Consider the following 12,054-nt stretch of genomic DNA (forward strand, 5'->3'; position numbering starts at 1 on the left):
TCTTCTATTTAAAACTTATATTTAGTTACATAATCCTTATAACACTTTAGTATTCTATGGTGACTATGGCAGTGTTTACGGCATTGTTTACCATGGTAACTAATGATGCAATGCTTCCTGTTGAGAGTGTGACCAAAGCAGATTTTATGTGTTCTTTGGTTTAATTGTAAAAATGTGTTGATGCATATAATGATGACCTTTCTTTTATTTTTGTCACCTGTTCTTTTCACTTCTCTAAAAAGAGAGGAACTGTACAATGCTATAATGATGTTTTGTTTAGAAATGACTAGCCATGGTATTGGTCTCTTGGTAATGTGTTGAAGATAACACATAGTTTGATTATTTGTATGGCTTTGTTGTTAATAGAAAATGGTGATGGTAATGCTGTCTTCTTTTGTTCAGGATTGTCTGAAGAATGTAAAGTTCAGACCCCGGCATTCACAGACACGGTGCGACTCTATCGACAGGCACATGGACATTATGGAACCTGGGATATGATGTGCGGGATGCCTCAACAGGTGAAACACACACACACACACACACACACACACACACACACACACACACACACACACACACACACACACACACACACACACACACACACACACACTCTCATTGGTTCTGTTTGAAAAATCTGATGAGCTTCTTATGAATGCATCATGTTATGACATCATAAAAGCACTCCAAATATGAAGGGTGTTCCAAAACAGGCATTTTAATTATGACCAAATATCTGAGGTAACACCATGTATCCTTAACAGAGAAGGCAGCCATGAGAAATGTTGATTTTAAATAAACATATTGATATTAATTAAATCTGAGATGATATTCAGTGTACAATAGGGTTGGGCGATGTCCCCTAAATTGGCAGTTGACGATGTTGACAGTAAAACATCGCGATGGACGATGATATCGTCGGTGGGGCGGGGGGGATTATATAATTTAATATAATTTTCAAAAATTATATGAAAAATTATAATTTCGTTATTTTACTAACCCAACTAAATGACTCGTCGGCGCTTTATCAGTAGGTTGCACGACACGTGAAGCATTTTTTTTTTAGCTTTCACTTAAGAAGAGTTGTGCACTTTTTATTTTAATATATCTCTTTACGTAAATATATTTTCCACTTAAAAACTATAATTTCGTTATTTTACTCACTGATGAGCAAAAGGTCGAGGCAGAAATGACCATGTACCTGCAGGAAATGGCCATTGATTGGGAAGAGGACCCGCTGACTTGGTGGAAAACGAACGACAAAAGGTTTCCGTTCATGGCAAGATTAGCACGGAAATATCTGTGCATATGTGCTACCAGTTCCCTTTCGAGAGGTCTCTCCTATTGCGTAAGTAGCTTACGCTATGGGAAAACTCCGTTTCTCGAGAAATATTGAAGTCTTTATGTAAAACGCATTGCAGCTGCACAGCAGACAGCAATGAGCGAGGCAGCTCGGTCATTGGCTGTGCTGCGGCAACTTGTTCGAACAAATGACGGGGCGACTCTGAATGCGCGACCAATGAGCGCGCTTCACGCCCGCACGCTCAGAGCCCGCCAAGATTGGCGTGGCTAAGGCTATATATTAGGCGCCCCGTCATGAGAGTTCTTTAGATTTAATCTCCTTCAGCAAAGACCTTCTCTTCGCTGGATCCTCTGGATTATTGGAGTCTTTTCGCCCGCCGTCGACAAGCCTACAGCAGGACTGCTACTAGGACGCCGGCGCCTTCAGCCGCCTTCAAAGCCTTCTGCTACGCCATCCGGCGCGCATCATCTTATATCCTTTACTAAGCAATAACTTTTCAAGTGTTCGCCTCTGCGACGCTTTTTTGTCCTTAGTAAAGAGCTAATTCGAGGCGTTGTTTAAAATGCCTTCGACCTGCGCCTCGTGCAGAGGCCCTCTTCCTGACGGGGACCGTCACATTATCTGCGCTCGCTGCCTGGGACCTGACCACGCAGAAGCTGCTCTCACTCGAGGCGGATGCCCCGAATGTGACTCCCTGGGCCTCACCGAGCTGCACGCTCGCTTTTCCGCCTTCGCCGCGAATGAGCCTGCTTACCACCGTGCTGCCATCCCCTCTGTTCGAGCCGCGCAAGAAAAAGCGCCGCTCACGGAGGCCGCCAGAGCACGCGGACTTCAGTGACGTCACGCCGGGCCAGTCCCCTCGTGCTTCACCACCACCCGAGGACTCCCTGCCTCCAGTTCTATTCACGCAGGCAGACCAGCACCCCTCCGGAGCGCTGGGTCTCGTCTCGTTCGGCGCGTCAGGGGACGACGGTGAAAAGGATGACAGCCTTTCCATTGACGCTGCATCCGACGACTGGCCGGGCTCGGCCTTCGACCCTGCGCCGTCGACACTAGCGGACACGGGCAGGGGCACCAGCATGGACTCAGAAATCGTCCGCATACTGTCCAAAGCCGTGGAAGACCTCGGGCTCGACTGGTCTTCTCCGGAAGAACCCGCCCGCAGCCGGCTGGACGAGTGGTTCCTGCAAGGGCGCTGGCAGGCCCCTCGACAGAGACCCTCCCCTTTCTTCCCCGAAGTTCACGACGAACTCACAAAGTCGTGAAAAGCCCTGCACTCTGCTCGCCTGAAGCCTTCTTTCTCTTCCTCGCTCTCCGCGGTGGACAGCGCGAGAGAAAGAGGCTACGAGGGAACCCCGCCCCTCGAGGAGGCTATGGCCAACCATCTGTGCCCACCCTCCACCGCTGGATGGAAAGCCAAAGCTTCTCATCCCTCGAAGCCCTGCAGATCTACCTCAGCTCTCACCGGTCGCGCATATGCCGCCGCCGCCAAGCTGCGTCAGCTTCATTCCATGGCTGTTCTGCAGGTCTATCAGGCCAAACTTCTCCGCACCATGGACGAATCTGGACCTGAACCTGAGGCTTTCAAGGACCTGCGCAGCGCCACTGATGTAGCCCTGCAAGCCACAAAGGCCACCGCCCAATCCATCGGCCAGGCCATGGCTAACCTGACTGTCCTTGAGCGCCATCTGTGGCTGACACTAACAGAAATGAAGGACGCGGATAAGGCGCCATTCCTCGACGCGCCTATCGCCCCAAGCGGCCTGTTCGGACCGGCGGTAAAAGAGTTCACTGAACGCTTCACTGAAGCCCAGAAGAATTCGCAGGCTATGCGTCACTTCCTGCCTAAGCGCTCCAGCTCGTCACAGAGCCGCCAGAGACCGCCTCAGCTGCAGCAGCGAGCCAGGGCGGCACCTCCCGTCTCCCAGCCCAGACCTGAAACGGACGCTCGATGCCGCTCGCGTTCCACTAACCGAAAGCAGCCGCCTGAGCGACGGGGACCTCGGCCCAAGATTGTGCTGAACCCGGAGCCTCGTAAGCCTTCCTAGCCATAGGAAGAAAGAGAGAGAGTGCGTGTCTCGCAAAAGCCGGACCGCTCTCTCCAAAATGTGTAAAACATTACCCAGTCCCCTTACAAGCGGCTGGAAATGTCTGTACAGCAGTCAATGGGCCAGTCACAGAACTCGCTCACCTGCAATCAAACGCCGTTTTAACGGCAACACGCAGAAATCACAAAAAGAGTCATTTTCTGCCTGTGTCACTAAGGGATCACGTGTCCACACTAAAGTGCGCATTCCCACATATCAATACTGTCCAAACAGTGCCGAATACTTCCCCGCCTCAAGCTGGACGCCCCATAAATGTAGATCGTGTGCCTATTGTCATGTATGCACCACTACACACAAGCACTGTTCCCACAGTTATAAACACTTCCCCAGTAAAAGTGGGAAATACTATAAAGGTAACGCGCGTGCCTGCTGTCATGCATGCACCCCTACACACAAACACTGTATGCATGCCCAAAACCCTCCGCCATGAGCGGAGGCTTTATGAAAATGGCTGCGTGCCTACTATGGTATATGCACCCCCACCCATAAGCTGCCCATACAGTTTCAAACAGTTCTCTGGCCCATGCCGCGAGCATCACAGATGCGGCGCATGAGCCAAGAAACTCCCCGCTAAGAACGGGAAGCTTTATGAAAGTGGCGCGTGCCTATCACAATGTATGCACCCCCACCCGTAAACACTGTCTATACAGTTTCAAACATTTCTCCAGCACATGCCGCGAGCATTACGGAGATAGCGTGCGTGCCTGTAATCTCACACGCACCCCTGCACTCGGCACTCAACAAAGCTGCTCAGCGGCCTCGCGCCTCTGAGAGCTGTAAGCTCAGTGTTAGCACAAGGCAATTCGCCGGCAGGGTCCATACGTCACTGCGACACGCCACCAGCCAGCATTCAGCCCATATCTGTGTGAGCAAAAGCCTGGGAAAAATCCCGACATGCCGAAATGGGTTTTGAACATAATAAGACACGGTTACTCACTTCAATTCGCCAGAGACCACCCCGCTTTTCAGCGGTGGTCGAGACGAAAGTGAGGAAAGATGTTTCACATGTTCTATGCACTGAGGTGCTCAAACTGATAGAGAAGAGCCTATAGAAACTGTTCCTCCCTCTATGAGCTGAGGCGGGTTTTACAGCCGCTACTTTCGTCCCGAAAAGGACGGTGGCCTCCGCCCCATCCTAGATCTCAGACATCTGAACAAAGCTTTAATGATTCGGCTCGTTCAGAATGTTAACGACCAAACATATCCTCGCGCAAGTTCGCCCGGGATTGGTTTCTATCAGTGGATTTGAAAGACGCTTACTTTCACATTCGATAGCGCCTCATCACAGGCCATTTCTGAGATTTGCTTTCGAGGGACAGTCATACCAGTACACAGTACTACCATTCGGCCTATCATTGGCCCCCGTACATTCACGAAATGTATGGACGCAGCACTTTCCCCTGAGACAGCGGGAGTGCGAATACTGAATTACCTCGCCGATTGGCTAATCCTAGCACAATCAGAGAGTCAGTTAACGACGCACAGATCTTGGATTATCAGTCATCTAGAATGTCTGGGTCTGAGAATCAATTTTGCAAAGAGCGTGCTATCCCCAGCCAGAATATCTCTTTTCTGGGAATAGTGCTAGACTCAGTGCAGATGATGGCGCCTCTCATCAGAGCGCGCTCGCTATTCGGCGCCTTGCAACATCATTCAGAGCGGGCGCACGCCCCGTCAAACGATTTCAAAGGATGCTCGGTCTCATGGCCTCGGCATCAGCTGTACTCCAGCTAGGATTGTTGCACATGCGTCCTCTCCAACGCTGGCTCAAGAGCCGTGTCCCCACTCACGCGTGGCACTCGGGCCACTTTTTAATCAGAGCGAATCACGGCTGTATAAAAGCCCTGACGCCCTGGAAGGCCGTCGACTGGTATCAAACCGGCGTGAGTCTGGGCGTGAACACGCGGAGAAAAATGATCACGACAGATGTCTCCAAAATAGGATGGGGGGCCCTTTACGAGGGCAGGCCTGTCTCCGGTTTTTGGTCAAACCCGGAAAAGCGCCTACATATAAACTGTCTGGAAATGAAAGTGGTCGCCTTGGTTCTCAGAGCCCTGCTTCCGTACCTGAAAAACGAACACGTCCTGGTCCGAACGGACAACATGACGGTAGTGTTGTATATAAATCGCCAGGGTGGACTCAGGTCGAGCTCCCTGCACTCTATGGCCAGGGAGCTCATCTTATGGTCACAGCACAACCTGCGCTCGCTGAGAGCAGCGCATGTGCCAGGCATCCTGAACCAGGGAGCGGACATGCTGTCCAGAGACAAGGTTCTCCCAGGAGAATGGTCTCTCCACCCCCTGACGGTCCAGTGGTTATGGCAAACCTTGGGCGAAGCAGAGGTCGACCTCTTCGCCTCCAGGGAAAATGCGCACTGCCCTCTTTTCTTTTCAAAGAGCACGGACGCGCTCGCCCAAGTCTGGCCGAGCCGCCCCTTGTATGCTTTTCCCCCGGTGAAATGTGCAGTGCTCCTGGTAGCCCCACTCTGGAAGAACCAGACGTGGTTTCCAGAACTGATGCAGATGATGCAATCTGCCCCATGGCCGATTCCGTTGAGGCTGGACCTCCTCAGGCAGGCCAACGGGATGATTCTTCATCCCCGCCCCGATCTGTGGGCCCTTCATGCATGGCCCCTCAACGGGTTCCAGAGAACCTCCCCAGCGGAGTGTTGAGAACCATCACTGAGGCGCGAGCGCCTCTACGAGGCTTTATATGCCCAAAATTGGAAAGTGTTCAGTGACTGGTGTGATACCAAGAGCTTGAACCCCAAATCGTGCGAGATACCAAGTGTACTCGCCTTTTTGCAAGAGCTGCTGGAGGCGGGCCGCATACCCTCCACGCTCAAAGTCTATGTGGCTGCCATAGCGGCGTCACACAATCCTGATAAAGGACGCTCATTAGGGAAAAACGACCTAATCATCCGTTTCCTAAGAGGCTTAGGAGGATGAACCTCCTCGCCCCCTCGGTACCGATCTGGGACCTGGCCACGGTCCTGGACGCACTCAAGAGTGCCCCGTTCGAACCTCTCCGAACCGTGCACCTTAAACAGCTCTCGCTCAAAACTGCGCTCTTGCTGGCACTCGCCTCAGTCAAGAGAGTGGGCGAACTGCACGCGCTGTCATCAAGCGCTGCTTGCCTGGAATTTGGACCTAACGACTTCAGAGTTGTCCTTAGGCCACAGCACGGGTATATTCCTAAAATGCTCTCCACACCCTTCAGAATACAGGTGATATCTCTGGCAGCGCTATCGTCTTCAGCAGACGAAAGCGACGCTAATTTACTTTGCCCGGTCAGGGCGCTCAGAGTATACTTGGAACGTTCTGCCCCGTTCAGACAGACGGAACAATTATTCGTATGCTTTGGCGGCCGCACTAAAGGTCTCGCAGTTTCAAAGCAAAGAATATCGCGCTGGATAGTAGATGCTATAGCGCTGGCTTATGAAGCCAAGGGCCTTCAATGACCCTTAGGCGTCAGAGCTCACTCTACGAGGAGCATGGCCTCCTCGTGGGCGTGGTCAAGTGGGATACCCATTGAGGATATTTGTGCGGCGGCAGGCTGGGCCTCGCCTTCGACATTTATCAGGTTTAATAACCTACAGGTCCCCTCATTGCATTCCAACATTCTATTAGCCTGACTGTAATATGGACTGGAGTACATATATGCTGAGCATTATCTCCTCCCTTATAAGGTCCGTCTCTGACTGACTTAGGGAGTTTTTTATGCATATCAGTAAATAGAAAAATCAGTACATAAGATATGTGCGTGTGTTTTTACAATGAGCGCCCCACCATGGGCCACCTTGGGGCAAAGGCGCTCTGTATTATCCCATTATATAGCTCGCCGTTGGCTGGCTCGTTGAATAATCACTTTGCTTTAAGGCTCAGGCATCTGCCTCTGGCTTTATAGAGCGAAGTCAGCACTCACGGCGTTTTGCATGGTGTTCCCATAGCGTAAGCTACTTACGCAATAGGAGAGACCTCTCGAAAGGGAACGACTCGGTTACTAACGTAACCTCGGTTGCCTGAGAGGAGGGAACGAGTATTGCGTAAGCTGCCGTGCTTGTGCTTGGTCAGTCACTTCAGTCGATTGAACCTAAAGAACTCTCATGACGGGGCGCCTAATATATAGCCTTAGCCACGGCAATCTTGGCGGGCTCTGAGCGCGCGGGCGTGAAGCACGCTCATTGGTCGCGCGTTCAGAGTCGCCCCGTCATTGGTTCGAGCAAGTTGCCGCAGCACAGCCAATGACGAGCTGCCTCGCTCATTGCTGTCTGCTGTGCAGCTGCAATGCGTTTTACATAAAGACTTCAATATTTCTCGAGAAACGGAGTTTTCCCATAGCGTAAGCTACTTACGCAATACTCGTTCCCTCCTCTCAGGGAACCGAGGTTACGTTAGTAACCGAGTCGTACTCCATCAGAGCGGGTCTTCAGCACAGCGGGTAGTGTAGTTACTCCAATCCGCAGCTTATTAAAACCAGATAAAGTGAATATGTTGGTATTTCTGGCCAGAAACATCGAAATTTAAACATGGTCTATGGTGAAAGATATTAGACTTCTTTATGCATTTTTCGCCATCCGTTGCCGAGCTATTCGATTTTGCATATTATTTTTTAAACGTTCATTTGTGTAGTTCATATGACCACTTTACAATATTTTAATAACATAATTTATTTTGTAGCCTGTGCTGAAGTTAATTGTGCTGCTAATTATAAGTGAAATGTTAATGCCGAGTTTCGGTCTGAGTGTTGTTCCCGTTTTCTTGTTCTTTATTTGTTGTTCTTCTGTTTTAATAAATGAGTGTTATTCATATTCACCTTGTTTCTTTCATTTGATTTGACATTATGGATTTATGGCCAAGGAAATTTTTCTTTAAAAGTATTAACCAGACAAAAGTTATTTGACGTTCACTGGTCTGGGTTTATCTTAAACTGCCGCTTCAGTGTATACAAGAGCTATGTGACAATGAGCAAGATTTTCTGAGACACTACAACTACTAATAATGAATTAATAAAGGCTATTTTCTTGTAGCCTACAACATAAAATATTTTAATCTAAATGTACAGTGTAAGACATGTAAAAAAAAAAGACAAGAAGCTAAAAATGTCAAGATCAATATTTGTGTAGCCTGCCTGACACGGTATTTTCACAGACTAACACGTCACGTCTCTGGCATATACTACAGTATTTAAAATAGCATATATGCATTAGTTATATTCTCAATTTAATTTACAGAGCAATCCCTGCAAAGTTTTTAGGTTAACTATAGAAGAGACTAGGATTAGTGAGTCACACTAGCAAGACTTGCAAAAGGGGGCGTGGCATCACGATGGTGGCTCTACATCGTGATGTTGGTCAGCCATCACGATGGACAATGATATCGTCCATCGGCACAACCCTAGTGTACAAATAATTCAGTGTAATTAAAAGTGGACTATTTAACTCAATATATTTGTGTGTGCTCTGTGCAGTCTATTTTTACGCTTACAAGAGTATTGTGCCATTATGCTAACTTATGAGGTTCCATTATAGTGTGCATGCTGCTTTATCAGGTAGCTGCCTATGTAGGCTGTGGGTTTGGAATGGATCTATTATCTATGCATTTACTATTGATGTTCATGTCCAGTTAGGATTGGGAGGTGAATGGAGGTCACAGTAATTGTTGGGGTTATATTAGCATACAGGATAAGGCCAGAGCTAAATGTTGTTTCATAGGAAGTGTGACACATTTCAAACCTTGCTGGCTCTGTAGAGGAGTTGATTTTGTTTGTGGCATCAGAGGAAGAGATGAGTAGGTTTCTATTATGTTTTACATTATGTAATGTTCATTCTAACATTAACATTTAACCATTGAAGAATTAGAGATTAGTAGTGGAACTCTACTTTGGCATACAGGGAGTCTGATCTTTTTTCATTGTGCTATGAATTATTTATTCTTCATGCTTTGGTTGGTTGGTGGTTGGTTAAATGGCTTTTTATCAGATATCTGAAAGAAATAACTTGGAAGTATAAAGCTAACAATGTAGCATGTCAGTGTTTAAACATGTCAAGTTTGAAATGTTATTTTGGGATCAGATGATGTTGGCAGCTTCACAGGAGCCTTGGCTGAGTTCCTTAACAGCGTTGTTTTCTAGAGAGAGAGAGAGAGAGAGAGAGAGAGAGAGAGAGAGAAATAGAAAGAGACATTGTGTGACAGTCATAAGAGTGCCTCCTTTAGTGTCTTGTGACTTTGACAATTCTTTTTAACTATTTCTCTCATCTCAGATTCTTAAGGTTTGGATTAGCAAAGTTCATAATATGCCTAGCTAAATAATAGACATTACATCAGGATGTATTTTTCTTAGCTTTGATTATAAAACAGTAACTGGTTGAATGATATATGATCTACATCCAGACTGTTATGGAACTAGTAAAGTTGTAATGTGCACCAGGCAGGCTGGGTTTACTTTGTTATCTCTGGCACTCAAGAGATTTTTCTTTTTTCTCTAGAATTACACTGGCTCTGACACACAATCCCACACAAACATACTGTTTATATCTTTGTATTTTGTTGATTTTTCAGAAAATGACTGACATGTTGCTTTTAAAAGAAGTCTGGTAAGCTATGGTTGTGCAATCCTCATGTCTCTTCAATTGATTGTGTTCACAGATTCTTGCCAATTTAGTGATGGAGACCCTCCTCCCTGAGCTGAAAGACCTCATCACCCCCAAACTGAAGGGCAAAATGCATGAGAGACAGATGAATTGGATGCTGGTATGTCATGCATTTAAGCTTTACTAGTTCCAGAATTCTAACAAAAGCTCTACACATTTCCGCAGAATTCTAACAGCCTTTATAGAGAGCAACAGTCTGGTTCCGGAAGAAAAAAAATCCCATTTATTTTTTCCATAGATTAATTGATTTTCAATAATTTATAAACCTTTAAAATCAGACTTACCTTGAGCTCTGAGGTTGTTTATCAATGGTATATGCTTCTGTTGAAGCCATCAGTCTGCTTTATTTCAACTTCATTGTTAAAACATCGAGTTTGATTGTGGAATTAATGTAAGTAACTACATTACCCATGGTCCGGCAGAGAAAGCTTCACTAATCTGATAACTGCATTCAACCAAGCCCGCTAAATTTGCCTCGCAGCGAGCACCCACTCCCATTACGCATTGTGAATGGCAAAATTGATTCTGTGTCTTTTCACCCTTAAATTACTTATTTTTACTTTTCTGAATATTTAGCATTAAACGTAAAATATACTTTTTATATACCTATAATCAACAACTTAAAACAAATAGTTTTACATACAGTATTCCCATTGTATTCATTCAATGACAATTCGCAATGCTTCACGGGATTGAAGTCTGTGCCCTCATGAAAGATATTAGTACACAGTCTTGTACCTTTGTCTTTTTGTTTGATTTTCAAATATTTTATTGCCTCATAACAATGTTTGTGAAGTTGTGATTTACCTCTGAGCTGGATAGTTTGGTTCATGGCTTAAACACTTATGAAGGGTTTTATGAAATGTCTATGGGAAAATACTTGGGAAACCCAGATGGCTGAAAAGGTAGACGGGAAATGTTGTGTGCTCTTCTGCTCATTTTAATTCCCCATAATTGAAAGTTTGAAACAAAGTGAGCAGGTTACTATACCACCAAGACACAACATAGCCAAAAATATGTAGACACCCCCTTCTAATTAATGGGATCGCCTATCCCAGTAAAAAAAAAATATTTTTTAATGCTACGGCATGACTATCTCGAGAGTTGAAAGAAGGCCCTTTTCTGTTCCAACCTGTGCAAAAAGCATATACATATATAGATTTTTTTCCAGAGTCTGGTGCAGAAGTCCAGACCTTTTTTAAAGAATTGGTACACCAACTGCAAGCCAGGCCCCATCGCTCAACATCAGTGCTTTACCTTGCTGATGCTCTTGTGTCTGAATGAGAGCAAATCCCTGCAGTCATGTTTAAATGTGTAGTGGAAAGCCTTCCCATAAGATTAGAAGCTGTTAGGGAGGCCAACTGAATTGAAATTAAATGCTTATAAAGTGCATATGGGTGTGGTGTTTGGATGTACACATATTTTTAGCCAATTAGTATAACTATCCTAAAATAGGGTGTTATTACTATCTGAATGTATTCATTAAGCTCCTGAACAAATTCTACCAGATATTCTACAACCTGACCTGGATGTATTGAAATGCTTCTGTCTTATTTGTGATCAGATATCAGATGCAATGTATGGGCTGGTTCAGAGCCAGACTCAAGCGCAGTATGAAGCAATAGTGCAGAGCTGTGAAGCAGGTAGCCCCCCACTGGAAAACACTATCCGCACAGACATGGACCAGATCATCTCTTCCAAAGAACATGTGACCAGCAAAATCAGAGGTAGCTTTAATTTAACTATTTGTTACTTATCAAGGAAATAAAAATGCCTTAGTTTAACTCTGAATATGTACTTATGTCAGGCCATATCAGTTTTCTGGTGATTCACTTCCAATGAAGTATACAGCATTTTCTAGGAATTCTGAAAAGAAAGGATGACATAATTTTTCACCTCCAGTGTTATTAATGAGTAAGGATGTCATATATACACTGAAACAATTTATTTCCTTCTCACAATCCAAGTAAACTATGGAAACTTTGCAACAG

General features: G+C 46.1%; 1 protein-coding gene across 1 annotated transcript in view; it reads left to right on the forward strand.

The window, feature by feature from the left end:
- The window catches only part of niban2b (niban apoptosis regulator 2b), a 43,305-nt gene that overhangs the window by 25,357 nt on the left and 5,894 nt on the right, over nt 1-12,054 (forward strand). Inside the window, exons 6-8 of the mRNA XM_052098821.1 lie at nt 403-518; nt 10,059-10,163; nt 11,628-11,790. Coding sequence (XP_051954781.1) covers nt 403-518; nt 10,059-10,163; nt 11,628-11,790 — 384 coding nt within the window. The remainder of the gene's footprint in view (nt 1-402; nt 519-10,058; nt 10,164-11,627; nt 11,791-12,054) is intronic.

Source organism: Xyrauchen texanus, chromosome 3 (assembly GCF_025860055.1).
Source record: "Xyrauchen texanus isolate HMW12.3.18 chromosome 3, RBS_HiC_50CHRs, whole genome shotgun sequence".
NCBI classification, from domain to species: Eukaryota; Metazoa; Chordata; class Actinopteri; order Cypriniformes; family Catostomidae; genus Xyrauchen; species Xyrauchen texanus.